Genomic DNA, 19,265 nt, shown 5'->3' with positions numbered 1-19,265 from the left:
CCCACAAAGGTGATTGCCTTTCAGACATTGAAAGAGAAATTGACTACGGGACCAGTTTTCACTTTGCTTTTTTTGTAGAAGTCATTCGAGGTATATTGTGATGCTTGTGGTCATAGTCTGGGTGCGGTCTTAATGCAAGAAGGCCATGTCATTGCCTACGAGAGCCGATTGTTCTCAAGGCCAGAATGACAGCACATATATATGAGAGCTTTTGGCGGTTATCCATGCTGTTACTCAGTGGCGACATTACCTACTCGGAGCCGATTTTACGGTCTTCACAGATTATCAGAGTTTACGCTACTTCTTGTCACAGAAGCAGCTATCGGAAAAGCAGATGCGGTGGGCAAACATCTTGTCACAGTTTCACTTCCAGATTGAAAATGTGCAGGGACAGAAGAATTTGGTGGCAGATGCTTTGTCCCAGAAGCCATTGGTTCTGGCTATTTCCACGATACGCCATAGAAGCTTCGAGGATATGGTCGATTAGTATGCCATAGATCCAGATTTTGCAGATGTATTTGGTCGAATACAGAATGGGGAGGTAGTAGCGGGATATTCCATTTGGGATGGCTACTTGATGAAGAAAACGATGTTGTGCGTTACACAGCTGTTGAGGGAAAAGGTTTTAACCGAATGCCACTGTCCACCATTTACGGGTCACTGCGGCATTGCTACCACCTTGAAAGGTGTGGAGAGATACATCTTTTGGCCGAGACTCAAGAAGGACGTGGACGATTCTGTATGCAATTGCTTGGTATGCTAGAAGGTCAAGTTTGACATACATAAAGCACAGGGATTGTTACAGCCTTTACCCATACCCACTAGCCCCTGGGAAAGTATTGCGATGGATTTCATTTTTGATCTCCTGAAGACACAGAGTGGGCACGATGGTATCTGGACTGTTATTGACAGATTTAGCAAGCAAGCTCATTTCATTCCAGTGAAGAAGATAGTCAAGCCGGATCACTTAGCGAGACTGTTCATTGCCCAGATATTCAGATTACATGGCATGCAAGAGACAATTGTCTCTGACAGAGATCCCTTGAAATCGGCTCGTGGGGTGGCAGGCTTTGGCTTTCACCCGAAATTCTTTACTTTACTTTAGACACACACACAAAGCACTTTGCAAAGGGAACCTGCGACGGGAATTAACACTTACGCACACATACGGCTCTGAAGCTAGAATGCTCCGAGTAGACGCCGACAACTGTAGCCCCCAAAATTGGTGCCCCTTTCGGTATTTCTTTATACTTTAGGAGGGTAAGTTACAAAGAAGAGTCCTCGGAATCCTTCACCTGTATCCAGCTAGATACCATTTGTTTTGGCCAAATTTCGGCAGCATAACAACCCCAAAACTTGTGCAAAACCAATTCCCCTGCTAGAACTCACTTTTACTGGCATATACCCTCTGATTCCTGCCCAAAAACAGTAAATTCAGCACGTTGTATTTACTGGTTTTTGCCCTGTTTTCAGCCCCCAAACACTATTCCCAATGGTTCTGGCGTCCGTATGGCTGAAAAACAGTCAATTTACAGCGCATACACATCGCTGAAAATGCAAGGTGAGGTTATGACCCTCACCGGTGCCTGCTTTGGAGTAGCAATTAGCTACCCCTGTTCCTGCTCCAGGAGGCACTTGCCTCAGCACAAAAGCATGAACCCACACAACTGTACATCAGTCAAATGAAGAGCCCTCTTGTGGGGCATCACATAACTGCACCTAGGGGGGAGAGAGAGAGCAGTGTGTAGTGTGTAGGGCATCACTCCTACCACCACACTATACATGAGAGGGAAACAAAGCACTCTGTAGCTCTTAACCTGTGACAAAAGCTGAAAAATGAGTCTCCCCGCTACAAATTCAGTGCCACTTCTTGATGCAAGAGGAAAGTGCATGAAATTGTGCCACTTGGCGCGTTTACAGGCATTTTCCCGTTTTGGGGTTGCCGCCTAAAAATCTCCCGACTGGTTGTCGAGTTGACTTCGCGACAAAGTTATAAACTGTTTCCTTGGTCATACCGAAGGTAATGACGCGAACACATTTCACAGCCCAAAATAGTAGTTCCCTAAATTTTAGGAGATGCTTCCGTTGGGCTCCCATTGGTCATCTGACCATCTATCCTCATTGGGACCGCATCCAAAAGTGCAATGTGGCCCAACTGTCGGATACTTTCTGTTGGTGATCCCACCTTGACTTTATGCCTTTATTGAGTTCGCTTCCTAGTATCCACCAACTTGCTAAGTGCGACGGGTGGACCTACATGATCTTGCACTGAGCCTAGACATCCTCTTACTATACGAATTCTAGTGCCGACCAACTTCCTGTCTGCGTGTGAAACTACCGTTCACATTGGCCATACAATGTCCGACCATTTGCAACTTCAAAAAGAGGGTCTCAAAAATAAAACAAAAATCATTGGAAAGAAACCAACAACTAAGGTTAGCAGTTTCCATGTCCTCGTGACATAGTTAATAGTTGCCACGTCCTCGTGACATCCCCGATTCACGAGTTTGTTTTGGAAGGTTCCACCCTTTGTCGACAGATTGCCCCGATACCTTGATTTGATATAGTCATTGATGTGCCTTTGGGTTTCAAGGATACTACTGAGCTGACAATATTCTGTTGTATGACTTTATGAATCGGAATTCCCGATAATGAAAATGATACCGATTTGTGCTTGACTTGTTTAAGTGCAAGAAACTGATAGACGAAATGACTGTAGCATTTTGGTGTGATAAATCTCCATAGACATGATTGCAATAAGGATTAGTCAATCAGGCCTCTGGGAGGTCCTGACGGGATCTAGATGCGATTGCTAAATACGTTACCGATTAATCATGGTCTGAGATTGGAATGATTGTTGAATGTGATTTGTCATATGATGTGACTGTCAATTGGTACATGTGCGAGATGTGTGTTCCTAGTGCGTTCGTACTAACAGTCAGTGTCTGCTAAGATAGTTTATGGTTTCTTTCTGTTTTGCAGGCGTAATCGAGGGCGATTAAATGCTTTCAAGAGGGGGGTATGTCACAAACTGGTGATCTGGCTGGCCCTACAGTGGGGCATCAGAGCTTACACACACACCCTCCTCGGCTGGCAACAGACCCGGCAGCAGTGCCACGTGGTAGCAGTATGGCCTTCCGGAATTTGCGGCGCATTTTCCGCTGACATGCTGACGTGGCAGAGCGTACGGAATTCTGTGATTTGCGGGTAGGGCTGTAATGAAGCTGCTTTTGCGCAAGAGAGTTCTACGCAAGCAATTTTGAGAAGTTTTTTGTCCAATTGCTTAATTCTAAGATTATTTTAAAAGTGGCAGCTTTTGGGGCTCTGCTTTTGGGCATCCCTTGTAACCTTTAAATTGGTGGGCAAGGTCTCACAACTCAGAGCACCTGGACGTAGAGTCTGAGAGTGAGAACCCTTCCACTCCCTTGTACTTTGAACACAGATTAATACAAAAAGAAATATTGAAAGGGGCGCCAGTCTTTGGGGCCAATATCTCTAGGCAGGGAACTTCGCCAGGCTGTGTCGAATCAATTGTGAACTGTTTTGAAGTGAATCTCTGTTGTGTCGCGGTAGAATCTTGACTTGGAGTGTCCAAGTTTGTTACACAATATGTGGCCAATCATGATAGTGCGATAGTTCCCAGGCTCCATAGGGTATCCTGGCTTGAAGATAGGTACGATAGTGTGCAAACTCGAAGTATCAGGTAGGCCCTTGTACATGGCATGGTTGAACATCACTACTAGAAGCTCTGCAAGCAGATCCGTGGCATGTATAAAATGCTATGCTACCAGGCCATCGTGATCATATGCTCTCTTGGTCTTCATCCTGTCAATGGCTTTCTTTACCATCTCAGGGGCAAAGAAAGCACATGTGTGTGGCATGGCTCTGGCGGATCTAGAAGAGGTGGTTGCCCCGAGACTGTGTAGAGGGATGATGCATAGTGACCCCATGCCTTTGTAGAAGTGATGATTGGTGAGGGAGAGTGCTCATGGAAGAGTCGTCACAAGACCGGCACCACGTGCCAATAGAAAAGAACAGATTGAACAGATTTTAGCACTTCAATAACAACTGAACTGGGGGAGAGAGACGACACACAACATGGAGTGGCGGAATCCCACCCTAGAGAGTATTGGCCCCAAACCTTGGCGCCCCTTTCGGTATTTCTTTATATTGCATCAACACAGTACAAGTCGGTACTCCAGACTCTGGACCTTCTCCAGGAAGCATGCCAGAGAATGAGCCCATGGCTTCATATTTAAAGGCCCTAGGCCCACAAGCAGTTTACATGAAAAGCCTTCAAACTCAAAAGCATCTGGTCCAAAAGCAATGCCCAAAAGCTGACAGCGTAAATCACGGAAATTCGTACAACTGCCACGTCAGCAGTCAACGCTAAACGTGGAAATCCGTATAGTCTGCCATGTCATCATGTGAGCACAAAATTCGGGTTTTCCGTATAGTTGCCACGTCATCAGACCGGTGCAGATTGCGGAGATCCGTACAGTTGTTGCCACATCATCAGCTCCACACAACGCTCTGTGTGTGTGTGGGTCTTGCTTTATTTATATGCCTTTATGTCACTTGGGCTCCATCGAACGGGGTCCCATAAGTTAGGACTTCTTCTTCTGCTGCTGCTTGTTCTTCTTAGGGTTTAGGCCCCTCGGCCGTGATGTGAAGGTTGGCTTTGCTCTTCAGTGACTTGACATGTCAGTAGTTTGTGACAATCGCCATGCCTCGCCTGAATCCTCGCTCAAAAACAACTGAATAAATCTTGCTCTAGTTAAGCTAGAAACGCTCTCTTCTTCCGGCGCACCAAATGCTGAGAAGCAATCCGTGACTGCCTGTGAGTAATGACTCCTAGAAGTACCTCCCTTAGAAGTCGGGCTCTCTGCACTCCTCATTATACCAGCTATTCTGGGGTATGCTTTCAAAACGTCGTCGCTGCCTAGGCTCAGTGTGTGGGTATGCCTCTAGTGTTGCATCTTGTAGTGTCTGTTAATATTTAAGTGAGCTCCCCTAGAGGTCTCCCCGGATCCTCTGTGCATAAGGGTCTGTAGATACCATCTATGTAATCAGAATCAGTCTCTGAAGTAAAAGTGTATCGGGTATGCGTAGATGTTTGTGCCAGTCGACCTGTGCTGAACTGGAATGAGACGGTAAACGCGAGGAGGGCATGATTTTGCTACCCCGATAGGCTTGGGCCCGACTCTAAAGTCTTGAATAGAGGGTATCAAAATGGGTTGAGCCAAAACATAATCCACTGTGCTAGCCCCATGTCTATGAGGAAAACAAGTGAACCCACTCGACGTTGGAAATCTCTAGAGGCCATTCAAGATGGCCAGTCAATGGTCCCCAAAGCTATCAGATACCCCCCCATATCCAGTGTGCTCTTCATCTTGCGAACACCTCGCCAATCCCATATTACTGACGTCCAGTTCTCTCAACATTTTTCTCTGAGGTATCGTAGAAAGCTATCTGAGATTGGCCCATCCTTGCATTAAAGTCTCCCAGAAGAATGACATCTCCATCCCTAGAGAACTCCCATATGTACTCATCCAATATCATGTAGGGTGACTGCCCCCTAGGTGATGCATAATGAGATGTGCTGGGGGCAAAATAGCATATTGCAATGTAGAGTAGCCTCCCTGTCTCCGCTCTCACTCTGACCCACATATATCTAGCGTGCGCATCTCTCCAAACAGTACGAAAGACGGGTTGAAGCTCCTCCCTAAATAGGACTGCCACGCCTTCTGACCCCTATCCTCTATGCATTGATCTCACATCCTGCCTACAACTAGTCTCCCAATGGTATCGCGTCACTTTAGGTAATGTGCTGCCAAGAGTCTGATGCGTTTCCGAGTAAAAAATAATGTCTCTTCCCTTAAAGCTATCCTCAAATGGGTCTACATCTTGCTTCATTGATCCATTACAATTCTATGCTGCCCATTTTAAGGCTGGTCTCATAGGTCTTGCACTGTCATGCGGTGCGTTTTTCCAACACTACTCTCCCTCCCGTGAAGAAAACAATTTTCCCTTTCTCCCTCGCCACCTTGATCTCTGGCATCAGCTCTTGCATGTGTGCTACCTATGTTAGAATGAGGTCATCACCCAAAAATATCCCAGTTTGCTTGAGTGTTAGTCTCTTCTTCAGGAATTCCTTCCTAGCTTCCAACGTAGGGAAACGTATAATGAGTGCTCTTTCCTTTGGCCTTCCTTTTTCATCACTTCCCTTCTTGCCAACTCTCCAAGCACTTGTTGTGTGGGTTCAATAATACCCATGTGCTTCAAGAGCTCTTACACTTCTTCTTCTACTTTCCAGTGTCTTTGAGACCTGTAACACACACATGAAGGTCTCTCTTTTGCTCCTCCTCATTTGTCATATTGATGATAGTGGATGTCGGTGTGGCTTTAGGCATCTTATCTTTTCCTTCCTTTGCGTACTTGATCCACTTTTCAGCTTTATCAACCTTCTTGTGTTTTGAATAGGTGCTCTGCTCATGAAGAGGTTGTTCGTGCCTTTTGCTCTTCCTCTTCCCGTAGAGTTTTCACCTGCTCCTTAATGCTTTCGAGCTCCTTTATCATTTAGGGTTGGTTTTCTCCCTCCTTTGCGGGGGTATTTTTGCAATGTGCGAGGTCTCCCTTATGTGCTTCGATCAATGCATCCTTTTCATTCATGCATTCTTTCATTTTTGATTTCCATGATTCAAACACAGCAAGTGCATCCTCTAATCTTTTTTGCAACATACATTCCATTACATTCACTTCTGCCCTCACAAATCTCTGCATATCGGCCTTCAATGATGTGTACATCTCGTCACGCTTACTAAGCATCTCTTTGTCCAATTCTTTCCTCATATCTGCATGCATAGCCGTTTTGTAAGTCTCTGCATTTGCATACATCTCTTTTTCAATGTCACCCCTCAAAAGGCTCAGCTCCGTCTTAATCATCATCTGTACCTTCTCAAACATTAAGTCATCTTTGACTCTAGAAAGTTTCTTTGCTCTCACAGAACCTGGCGATAGTGTGCTCTCTCGAATCCTCCGCCTAAATGTCGCTTTCGATTTAGGCGGGGTTTCATAGATATTGTCATCTCCGAGGTTGACTGATTGGTCCATCCTCAAGCACCTCGTGTGAGGCTTCTGCCCTGCCGTTGCTTTTGTTGCCTTACGTGACTTGCTGGCATCACAGAGCAGTGCTATCACGAGACGGGCACCACGTGCCAACAGAAAAGAACAGACTGAACAACTTTAAGCACTTCAATAACAACTGAACTGAAAGAGATGCACGACACAAGACGGGGAGTGGTGGAATTCCACCCCAAGAGGGCACTGGCCACAAACCTTGGCGCCCCTTTCAGTATTTCTTTATATTGCTTCAACTCAGTACAATGCTGGTACTCCTCGTATTGAAGCGTGCAGAGAATGAGCCCTTCGTTCATATTTAAGGGCCCTTGGTCATCAAAAGTAGTTACAAGAAAATCTTTCAAACTCAAAAGCAATTGGCCCAAAAACAGATGCCCAAAAGCTGCGAGTGCAAAAGCAAAAATCTGTATAGCTCTGCCACATCATTAGTCAGCGTAAAACACGGAAATTTGTACAGATCTGCCATGGCTCACATAAGCCATTCACATGAAGAGGAAAAACAAAATAGAGAAGAGGGACGATCGTCATAAAGGGACACCTCAAGGAACGTCAGCATGTTAGCACAAAATCCGAAAATCCGTACAGGTCTGCCATGTCATCAGCTGGTTGCGTATCTTTTTTTTTTGTGTGTGTGTGTGTGTGTTGGTCCCGCTTCATCTTCTGCTGCTGCTTCTAGGGTTTAAACTTTAGGCCTCTGAGCCGGGATCTCTAGGTTGGCTCTGTTCTTCAGTGACTTTACACATCAGCAGTTTGTGACAAGTGCTGGGCTGCCCCGTTGAAAGCTGTGTACTCCTCCACAACCGTGTGTGCTGCAGTTGTTGTAGCTATGGGACTGGACCAACCCCGTTCCCCTTATCCTCGGCTACATGCTAGGGTTTCTGGATGCCCACCGAGTGTAAAATCACTTATGAAACATGTGTACAAATCACCTATGCAAGAGGGTTTAAAAAATAATGGCCTTGTTTGAGTATGTAGACCCCAAGAACAAGCTTACAAAAGCCGCTTATGGCAAAGAAGGAGGATGCTATCAATGTCACACTAAGGGTCATGTTAAGAAAGATTGTCAAAGAAAGCACTGCTGAAATCAACCACAGAGGACACAGCTAGTCAATAAGACTCCCTACCGTTTGAACAAGTCTCAAGAAGCAAGCGGCAACTCACCGAGTTAGTGGCCAAGAGTTTCATACTGTCACGTGACACATCTGACCCTATGTGTCTGTGGACAAGCTACAACATGACCAGGCTTTAGTTTAGTCAAGTCAGTCTAGAATAGGAAGTGATCTGGCATTTTTGTGAGTCTGTTTGCAAACCGTGTATGTCCAGACGCTTAGATTAGATGCATATCCTATGGTTGCACACAACATGACCATCAGATTCCAGTCAGATCCCATTAGCAACATTTTAATAGTGCATAGACCTATTTTCCCTATTTTTGATATTTTTCACTTATTCTTTTTAAGTGACTTTTGTTGGAAAGTAGGTAGGGCAATTTTGCTAAGTTTGTATATAAGCAAACCTAGCGCTAGCACTTTCTGGTAGAAGAGGCAGCGGGAGCGGGAGCGGGAGCAGGAGCAGGAGCAGGATTCAGCAGATAAGAATTTGCAGATTTCAGTCCTTAGCATTTTCAGATTTCAGCCCGTCTCATCGTCGTCCTCATCGTCGTCGACATCGTTGGCAAGTCCAAGCATTGTAGAGATTTGTGCAATCACAAGTAGACCGCTCTCGCCATAGAGAGTGGGGCCTTCGGAGGAGGGTTTTGACAACATTCTGGTGTCGTATTCTTCTCTGTCTATCTCTCAGTCTCAGCACCTTCATTCACAGTGTTCATCCACTTTGTTTGTGTCCATTGCACTCTTTCACTAAAGGAACGGAAGGCTCTCCCTTCCGTAAGTAAAAGGAATCCTTGAGCACAGTTTGGAGCACTCATCTTGAGCAAAGTTCAACATTCACTTCCACTGCACCTTACATTGGTATCAAAGCTTTGGCAGTGTTCTGTATCACTCAAGAAAAGAACCACATAATTTTTTTTGCTTGTTGCAGTCGCACGTAACCCAAGTTCTCTTGGGCGTGTCGATTCCTAATCGTGTTTTTGAAGAGTGACAAGAAAGAAGGGCTTGTTCAGTCTCCCCGCACAAGGCCGCCAAGGGGTGCGCCCCTCGGAAAAGAGCAGAACTCGGGTGAAGAGAAGATCCTTCTCTAACACAGATTGCGAGCGAAAGAAGAACCACAAGAACTCAAGAACCTCAAGAACCTCAAGACCCTCAAGAACCCCAAGAACCAAGACCCCCAAGAACTCAAGTTCCTCGTGAACTTAAGAACCCAAGACCACAAGAACCCACAAGAACCCAGGACTTCAGTGGATGGTCATCACTCGAAGGGGAATGGATACTTCGCTTGGAGGTGATGATCATGAGAGAGGTGAAGAAGAATTTTCCCCACCAGGAGGTTTTTCTGACCCTCCCCCTTCCCCATCTACGCCAAGGATTTCACTAACTCTTATGGAGGAGTTGAATCAGTTGTTTATGGAAAGGAAGTTAGAACGCGAAGAAAGAAAAGCAGAAAGAGAAGCAGAAAGAAAGGCCTACGAAGAAAGGAGGGCAGCCATAGATCGTGAATACGAAGAAAGAGTGGCAGCCATAGAGCGTGAGCACGAGCAAGCACGCTTGGAAGCCAAAGAAAGACAAGCAGAATTTGATCGCGAGAACAAAGCACGAAAAGACAAGAGCGACCAACACATGAAAGAGTTCTTGCGACTCATTTCAATTGTGCAGGCGCCGTTTGAACAGAATTAGGAGAAGGAGACGCTCTCCGTCTCTTCATGTCCAAAGCATGACACACAGGATTTGCATGATGATTTGAATGATAATGATAAGCATGATGATAAGCATAATGACGAGCATGATGATTTGCATGATCAAGATGTGATTATACACAAGCATGATGATTTGTAGGATAAATATGTGATTGTTCCCAAGGATGATGGTTTAGTTGATGCTTTTTCTAGTGAAGCTAACCTAGTTGCAGATTCGATCAATCACGAAGAACCGATCTTGGCTTTCGAGTCGAGGTCCACAGAACCCCCACAGGAAGATTCGATCAAACACGAAGAACCAATCTTGGCTCTCGAGCCTAGGTCCAAAGAACCCCCACAGGAAGTACTATGTGTTCACATGATTAGTCATCACGCATTGTTTGAGTGTTTCATTCGTGATCGTTTCCTGTATTTTAGTTAGCGTCTTTATGTGATCCCTTTTCCTAGGCATGACATATTGTACGTTGAGCACGATTCACTTATGAATGAGCACGGATGTATGCGGATGATTCATGAAAAGATGAAATGTTTGCACCCAAGGAATTCACATCCCATGTTTCTTCCTTGGCATGACACAGTATCAGAAAGAGCACAAGAAAGATTGAGCATCAAGTATGGGCATGTCCATTGTGATTTGCCACTGTTGATTGATTTAGATCAGAAAGACAAGATTCAATCTCATTGTTTGCGTGTGTGTGGTGAACGGTTTGGCACTCCGTCTATTTGTTCATCTACATTGCATGCACAGTCTTTAGAGAAGACTAGAAGTTTTCCAGTCACTTTACATGGAATGGATATGTTCATGTTTTTGTGTTGGAAGTGGTTTTAGGAATTTTCAGCCTCGGAGATTCTTGAAGAAGGTAGACGCATGACTATAGACGAAGTTGAAGCATTGAAGGAGCCACAGAAGACTTTGTGTCGCTTTCGGCGCGGCCCAAAGAAGCAAGCGTTGCAGACCTTTATGAAGTTCAAGTATCGCATGACCCACCCATCTGAGTGGAGCCGACGAAGAGTCCTTTCTAGGATTCCAGACGTTGTTGGCGATCTCCCTCGACGCCATACAGCCCGGTATCAGTACCTCACTTTGAAAAGAAGGGGATGTCATGTGACATATCTAACCCTATGTGTCCGTGGACAAGCTATAGCATGACCAGGGTTCAGTTCAGTCAAGTCAGTCTAGAATAGGAAGTGATCTGGCACTTTTGTGAGTCTGTTCGCAGACCGTGCATGTCCAGACACTTAGATTAGATGCATATCCTTTGATTGCACACATCATGACCATCAGATTCGAGTCAGATCCCATCAGTAGCATTTTTACAGTGCATAGACCTATTTTCCCTATTTTTGACATTTTCCACTTATTATTTTTAAGTGACTTTTGTTGGAAAGTAGGTAGAGTAATTTTGCTAAGTTTGTATATAAGCAAACCTAGCGCTAGTACTTTCTGGCAGAAGAGGTAGCAGGAGCACTCGCTCAACAGGCAACTTCTCAGCAGAACCCCCAAGAACCCTAGCGTTTTTGCTCCCTGGCAGATGGGCTAGCGTTTTTGGACAAAACCTCAGATCAGCCAGCGTTTTTGCTTTGACAACATCCTGGCGATAGCAAGAAGCAGCAGACTCCCCCACATTAGCAGATTCTCCACAGCAAGACCATTTTCAGCCCTAGCGTTTTTGCATCTGCAAGACACTTTAGCGTTTTTGCAGATCTTTGCGACGGATCCCCACAAGCATCAGCGTTTTCAGTTTTCAGCAGTCAGACTCCACAGTAGAACCCCCGAACCTCGCAAATCTCACCTTCCCGCAGCAGTTCCTCGCCGCACGGTCAGATTTCGCAAGGTTTACAGATTGAGCCCGGAAAACGCAGATTTCAGCATCTGTGTTTTCAGCGCGTCGTCGTCGTACCGTCGTCATCGACATAGAGTCAGAATTCAGCAGATACGAATTTGCAGATTTCAGCCCTTAGCATTTTCAGATTTCAGCCCGTCTCGTCGTCGTCCTCATCGTCGTCGACATCGTCGGCAAGTCCAAGCATTGTAGAGATTTGTGCAATCATAAGTAGACCGCTCTCGCCATAGAGAGTGGGGCCTTCGGAGGAGGGTTTTGACAACATTCTGGTGTCGTACTCTTCTCTCTCTATCTCTCAGCCTCAGCACCTTCATTCACAGTGTTCATCCACTTTGTTTGTGTCCATTGCACTCTCTCACTAAAGGAACGGAAGGCTCTCCCTTCCGTAAGTAAAAGGAATCCTTGAGCACAGTTCGGAGCACTCATCTTGAGCAAAGTTCAACATTCATTCCGCTGCACCTAACACATACGCCCTAGTGTAAGTCCTTTTGCTGCTCCTTTTTTGTTTGTTTACGAGAAAGATGGGTCGTCTCGTTTGTGTGTAGATTACAGGGCACTCAACAAGATGACCGTGAAGAACAAGTTTCACATGCCTCACATTGACTGTATCCTCAATAGACTCAATGGCGCGAAGGTGTTCAACAAAGTCGATCTCAAAAGTGGGTACCATCAGGTAAGGGTCTTCAAGGGCGACATCTACAAGATGGCTTTCCGCACAGAGCGGGGGCAATGGGAGTATGTTGTTATGCCTTTTGGATTGAAAGGTGCCGTGGGTATGTCCAACCGTTTCATGGTAGGTCGTTTTGGAGAGATGATTGGCGTGTGTTTTTATTTTTAGATGAGTGTCAGCTGTGCATTGCAACTAAGAAGTCAGATTTTTTTTCTCACTGAAGTTACTTACTTGGGCTATATCATTTCTGTAGACGGTGTCAGGCTGGACCCCGCAAATGTAGATCAGGTTCGTAATTGGGTTTTGCCCAAAACTGCATATGATGTGCGTCGTTTTTAGGTTTGTGTCAAGCATATAGTTCGCATATAAAGAATTTTGTACGTGTGCCATACCCATAATTGATGTTGAAAGGGGTGAAAACTCGCCGACAGCGGGTTGTTTTGCCCGAGGTAGCCATTGAGGCTTTTGATGCTCTCAAGGTTGCGGTGATTGAGGCTCTGTGTCTCATCCTTGCCTCTTGGGATGACCCCTTGAGGTATGGACGGATGCGAGCAACATCGCCATAGGAGCTGTGCTACAACAACACTGGCGTTCAGATCACTATCCCCGTTAAGATCTTAGATGAGAATCATGATCATTGTAACTTATTTAGCAATCACATCCAGACAACGCTGATCTTTTCACAGATGCCTAGATCTACTATATCTTGTTACTATCACATTCACATCACCCCTCAGGGGTGACTAAGATAAATTGTTGCAGTCATTTCATCTTTAAGACACGTACTCAAACAATACAGACATGACAGACCACATGTAACATGTAACATGCTCTCAGCTTGGTGGTATCCCTAAAATCTCAAAAGAAATCAGTGACTTTATTCCCATAGGTAACCTGTGACAAAGGAGTGGGGTAACTCCCCTCTTGTACAGTCTGCACCGCACGAGATTTAACATGTTGATTCATCGGTAACTCTTGGAATAGTCGTTGCTAAACCAAAAGCCTCAAGGTTAAGTTCTAGTATTTGAGGAGTGTCTGCTAAGTTCTCCTCCTCCATCCACTCGGCATTAAGAGCCAGAAAATTCTTGAACTTGACCAAATACCGTTGTGTCAGGCTACCTTTCACTTTCCTTTCCTTGTGAGCAAGGACCTGTTCAGTATCTCTTCTGTCTCTTCCACTTTTGGTGCTCGTTTGGCTCCTTGTCCACTGGCACTTCACCTTTGAAAGATCTCAATAGACTCACTTGAAATGCATTGTGAATCTTCCAAGTATCTTGTAAACTCAGTCTAAAGGATACATCATTTATCTTTCCTGTATTTGGAAAGGTCTATAGTATTGCATACTTGGCTTTGGAAAAGCCTCTTCTTACCCTTTTGCTTTCGTAATCATGGTTTCTCAAACCTGAGTAGCACCCAATCATCTTCCTTCATCGGCAAGTTATGTCCATGCTAGATTGCTGCCTTGTTATGCCGTGCTTGAGACTTCTCCAAAGCCTCCCTTACCTAGGCAAAAGCAGTGTCCAGATCCTATGTATACCGATCAGCTTCAAAAATCTTATCTTTGGTGCTCAGAGTGGGTGGAGTTGTCACAAACTGTTGACGTGTCAAGCCACCAAAGACCCAGAGGGTTAGGTCTCCCTAGCTCTAACCCTAGCCAACCTTCAGATCCCGGCTTGCCGAGGGGCCTAAACCCTAGCAGAAGTAGAAGAAGATGAAGTTCTTACCAACTTACAGATCCTCGTCGAGTGGCCCAAATAGCAAGGAGGGCTAGGATTAAAATCCTAACCTGCAACAATTTATGGGACACCAGCCAATGGGACCTAAAAATAAAGCACGTGCACGCACACACACACACAGAGTATTAACTAGCGTAAAACATGATGATGTGGTAGTTGTATGGACGTCTGCAAATTACGATGACAGTTGTACAAACAGTCTTGCGTTTTACTGAAATTTTTGATGTGGCGCAGCTGTACGGACAACCCTTGAGGCGCTAGCTTTTGGAGACGAGATGCTTTTAGACTCTAAGCTTTTCATGTAAACTGCTGTTGATGGCCAAGGGCCTTTACATACGAACCAAGGGCTCACTCTCTGGCATCCTTCCTGCGGGAGATGCAGAGTATCTCCAACGGTGTGGAAATATTGAAAGGGGGGCCACAATTTGGGCTCTCTTGGTGTGGAACTCTGCTACTCCGTGTTTCGTGTGAAGTGCATCTTTCTCAGTTCAATTGTTTTGCAACATCTAAAGTCTGTTCTGTCTGTTCTTTTCCGTTGGCATGTGGTGCCGTCCCGTTACAGTGGTATCAGAGCTCCAATCGTGTGAAGCATACCGGTCCTTACAACAATAGACAAAGCAAGGTGGCATTTTTGGATTCTATAGAGTACCTGCAATTTCTTCTTGACGAGCTCTAGATTTCAAGGATGGTGGGACTACGATAAATTTTTTCACTTTTTCGAGAGTGAAAGATAGGAAGAAAGCCTTGCAGTTCCTCCAACAATTTGACAACATCTATGCTGCTTTGGGGAACTACACAGAAGAATCAAAGATTTCTCGAGCTACGGGATCTCTCAAGGATAATGCTATGCAGTTGTGGAGTTCAATCGCTACCCAACTGCATGCTCCAAGGACTTGGCAGGCTTTCAAGACTATTTTTGCACGAAGTTATATGACCTCCTTGTTCGAAGTCCATATTTTTTCAGAATGGGGAAACTTGAAAATGCTTGCCACATAGGCCATGGAAGTCTACAACCAAAGGTTTCTCGATGTCTACCTTCCGATGTCTTTCTTCAAGCTGATTCCCTTGGAGGACTAATGCGAGCAATATACAATTGGACTACCATCACCTTTATAGGAATACTTCTTTGTAAACAAGTATCAACAATGCAAGAACCTATGGACCATACTGCGGTCGGATACAAACTTATGAAAGGGAAGTTGGAGTTTACTATAGAAGAGCCCCTTGCAAATAATCAAAATCCTTGCCCACAACGAACAACTCTCCGGGATTCTCATGAAAGTCAACCACAAAGGCCTCGTTTGATTCCACAACAGTGCGAAACTTTAGTATAAGAAGGCTAATGCTTTGGATTTTTTCAATCAGGCATATTTTTTTTAATTGTCTTCAACGGTGTCGATCACCTCGAGCCGAGAGGTCGCAGGGTCTCAGCAGGTGACACTACGTGCATGATTGTATTAGGTCAGGCAACAAGATTCAAATAGGTATGTAGAACAACTTTTTTTCATGATGTAAATGTGATAATTTTTGTTATAATGTGGAAGTATTTGTGCAGGAAACCTAGTTCGAAACTGTAATGTGAGCATTTAACTAGCATTTTTAGAGTTAATGATTCTTGTTGTTCGTTTTTTAAAGGATATTTATGCATATTGACATACTGGCTTTTTGTTCATGTATATCTTTCCCACTTTGTTTACATGCTCTTTGAATTTACCTACAATAGGGCTTAAGCAATGCAGTTCGCTTATTGCATTCTAAAACACACGAGGTTTTAAAAACAGGTTCTGCAGTTCTGGACTGCCAAGCGATGTTGTGATTGATGTTGAGCAAATGTCATTCCATCTTCACAAGGTGAGTGTTTTGTTTTATTAACTCAGCCTTCGAGCAAGGATTTGGTTTGAGGTGGAGTAATAATGCTGGACATCACAAATGTTCTCTGATCAAATTGTGCCGTTCTAAAACAATGGTTTGAAACGGTTTTGCTGCTTGTTGCTGGCAGTTTCCGCTAGTTTCAAGGAGTAGGAAGCTTGCTCGTCTGATGGAAGAGTGTTTGGAGGATGAGCTGCTTCATGTGCACCTTCGAGAAATTCCTGGGGGTCCTGATGCATTTGAACTCGCAGCAAAGTTCTGTTATAGTGTTAGATTAGAGTTGACAGCTGCAAATGTGGTTCCATTACGCTGTGCAGCAGAATATCTTGAGATGACGGAGGAGTTTGGTGAGGCAAACCTGATTGCTGTCACTGAAGGATTTCTAAGTCAGATTGTCCTTCGCAATTGGAAAGAGTGCATTCGGGCTCTACAAAGCTGTGAAACAGTTTTTCCAGCTTCAGAGAAGCTTGGGATTATAAGTAGATGTGTAGTTGCTTTAACACTGAAGGCCTGCACGAATCCCAGCCTGCAGGGATTGCCAATGCCCAATAGCGTGATGCAGAGTCCAGGCGGAAGCCTCTTATGGAATGGCATAAGTACAGGGGCGAGGCCCAAAAGGACCCGGTCTGATTGGTGGTATGAAGATATTTCAATGCTGAGTCTTCCTCTTTACAAGAGAGTCATAGAAGCGATGAAGCACCGGGGTATAAAACCTGAGAACGTTGCAGGTGCATTGATGCATTTGGCAAGGAGGTATTTGCCAGCTCTTAACAAGCGTCAGAGTACTAAGGATGGGAGTGGCAGATTTGGATCACTCTCTCTTTCTGTGGCTTCGTCAGAAGATGAACAAAGGGTTATTTTGGAAACTATTGAAAGGCTTTTACCCGTGCAAAAGGCGGTAGTGCCATCAAGGTTTCTTTCTGGTTTACTTCGAAGTGCTTTTATTCTGAATGCAAGCCCTGACTGTAGAAATAGGATTGAAAGGAGAATCGGTCTGCAGCTTGAACAAGTGAACTTGGAAGACTTGTTGTTGCCCAACTTGACGTACAATTTGGAGACTCTCTATGATATCGATTGTGTTCAACGAATTTTGGATCACTTCCTGTTGCTTGATCAATCAACTGGTGGGACCTTGTCATCGCCAAACTCTGATGATGATGGTCAGGCTGCAAGCTCCCCCTCACTGACCCCCATGGCGATGGTCGCAAGGCTAATGGACAGCTATCTTGGGGAGGTCGCTCCAGATGTGAACTTGAAACCATCTAAATTCCAGTCTCTTGCGGAAGCACTTCCAGACTTTGCCAGAGTTTCTGATGACGCCCTTTACAGGGCTATAGATATTTACTTGAAGGTGTCAACTCTTGGTCCTGCTTTGCTTGCTCAATCTTCCTTTTGAAGTAACAATTCTGACTTAATTGCTTTGTTGGATGCTTTTAAAGGCACATCCGTGGTTGAAAGAGGGAGAGAAAGAACAACTGTGCCGATTGATGGACTGTCGGAAGCTTTCTTTGGAAGCGTGCGCACATGCAGCACAGAATGAGCGTCTTCCCTTGCGATGCATCGTGCAAGTTCTTTTCTTTGAGCAGCTACAGCTTCGTACCGCTATTGCAAGCTGTTTCATGATTTCGGACAGTTCTCATCCTTTACAACATCAGTCAGCATCTGAAACCATGCCACCGGCTGCTGCCTCGATGAGAGGAGAGGGGTGGGCCAATGCCATCCGCAACAATCAAGCGTTGAAGGTTGACATGGATCACATGAATCTGCGTGTAAACAATCTTGAAAGAGAGTGCTCTGGAATGCGTGAGGAGCTTGAAAAGATAGGTAGAGGAGTGAGAGGGCATTGGAATTTGGTCTCAAAAACTCTGGGAGGCCGGTTCAAATCTCATATATGCAAGACGAGAGAGAGTGCGGTGCAGGACCAGACACGAGTAGGAGGGGGGACTTCGCGGGGCCTACATTTGACACATCCAAGGCAGTCTAACCACAAAAGAAGTTCCTCTCTGAGTTAGTCTGTAGCATAGCATTTCTTGGTAACCACAAGAGAGAATTTTTTACTAGCCTCATGCCCAGCCCGATCACAACTTGGGTGAGGGATGTTGGAGGTGGACTCGTTACAAGGATTCCAAGTCAGCTTTGTCCAACTAATTTGTCCCACCTCTGTCAGTCGAAGAGCAGCATAGCCTCATGCCCAGCCCGATCACAACTGGGGTGAGGGATGTTGGAGGTGAACTCGTTACAAGGATTCCAAAAGTCAGCTTTGTCCAACTAATTTGTCCCACCTCTGTCAGTCGAAGAACAGCATCACGCTTGGTTGGCGATGTGGGTAGCTTACCTCAGCATACTGATGAATTGGTGGTATATTATGTCACCTTGGTGAAAGTGAAGGGCTTTGCCGTCTTCAGAAGACATTTGCTACAATCACAGAGACTTGGTTCTATTGTTTCAGTTTGAGCAGCCCAGCTGAATTGTAATATAAATAAGGGGCATGCCCCACTGAGGCAAGAGAGTTACGCGTTCTACAACCTTGCCAAGGTTGCGGAGGGTGAAGTGAAAGGAAAGGGTTTAGTTTTTTTCTACACCAAGATGTATCTAGGGTCAAATGGTTGGGCAAAATGGACTTGGGTGCAAGAGTGAACATGGAAAGTTGTGTAGATTGTCTGAATTATCACCCCATACAAATCCAATTCTTTTGATGTGTCTCTTTTTGTTGGCACTGCCTTTCGGCAAAAAGGGAGGGTGTATGCCGAGGGTGTTTCAGCCCGTGTACAACGGAGTACCCTTCAAATTTTAGAAGGTATGTTTTAATTTTATTCTCTTTAATCCATAGTCTCTTCTTCTTCTTCTCTCTCTCTCTCTCTCTCTCTCTCTCTCTCGCTCTCTTTTCATTGGCCTCGTTTATTGAAGCTGACTATAGAAATCTCTTTTGGTCACTGAAATCAGCGTTTGGATGTTAGTCTTTATCTGTAGCAGCAGGATATTGTCTGCTTTCTACCTTGTTTTGATGGACGTGCCTTGGAAAAATCTGCTACGTGCTTCATGGTTTGCTTATGCAGATACATGATTATTTCACATTAATAACAAATTATTTAGTATTTGATTTTTGCATAGCTTAGTGGATCTTTTTACTACTTGAGTGGCTGTATGTAGCTTGGGTTGTTTTATCCTAGGGGAGGATCTTTACTGCTAGATTA

At 44.9% G+C, this 19,265-nt stretch overlaps 1 protein-coding gene across 1 annotated transcript in view; it reads left to right on the top strand.

Annotated features, from left to right (window-relative positions):
- The window catches only part of LOC147455159 (BTB/POZ domain-containing protein At1g30440-like), a 39,197-nt gene extending 20,284 nt beyond the window's left edge, over positions 1 to 18,913 (top strand). The window contains exons 2-5 of the mRNA XM_086513998.1: positions 15,984 to 16,053; positions 16,202 to 17,422; positions 17,511 to 17,895; positions 18,239 to 18,913. Coding sequence (XP_086370124.1) covers positions 15,984 to 16,053; positions 16,202 to 17,422; positions 17,511 to 17,895; positions 18,239 to 18,525 — 1,963 coding nt within the window. The 3' untranslated portion in view covers positions 18,526 to 18,913. The remainder of the gene's footprint in view (positions 1 to 15,983; positions 16,054 to 16,201; positions 17,423 to 17,510; positions 17,896 to 18,238) is intronic.
- Positions 18,914 to 19,265: the final 352 nt, after the last annotated feature.

The sequence above is a fragment of the Adiantum capillus-veneris genome, chromosome 6 (assembly GCF_014529385.1).
Source record: "Adiantum capillus-veneris isolate H3 chromosome 6, ASM1452938v2, whole genome shotgun sequence".
Classification (NCBI taxonomy): domain Eukaryota; kingdom Viridiplantae; phylum Streptophyta; class Polypodiopsida; order Polypodiales; family Pteridaceae; genus Adiantum; species Adiantum capillus-veneris.
Note: the sequence above shows the minus strand (reverse complement) of the source record. Positions and strands in the feature narration are given on the sequence as shown.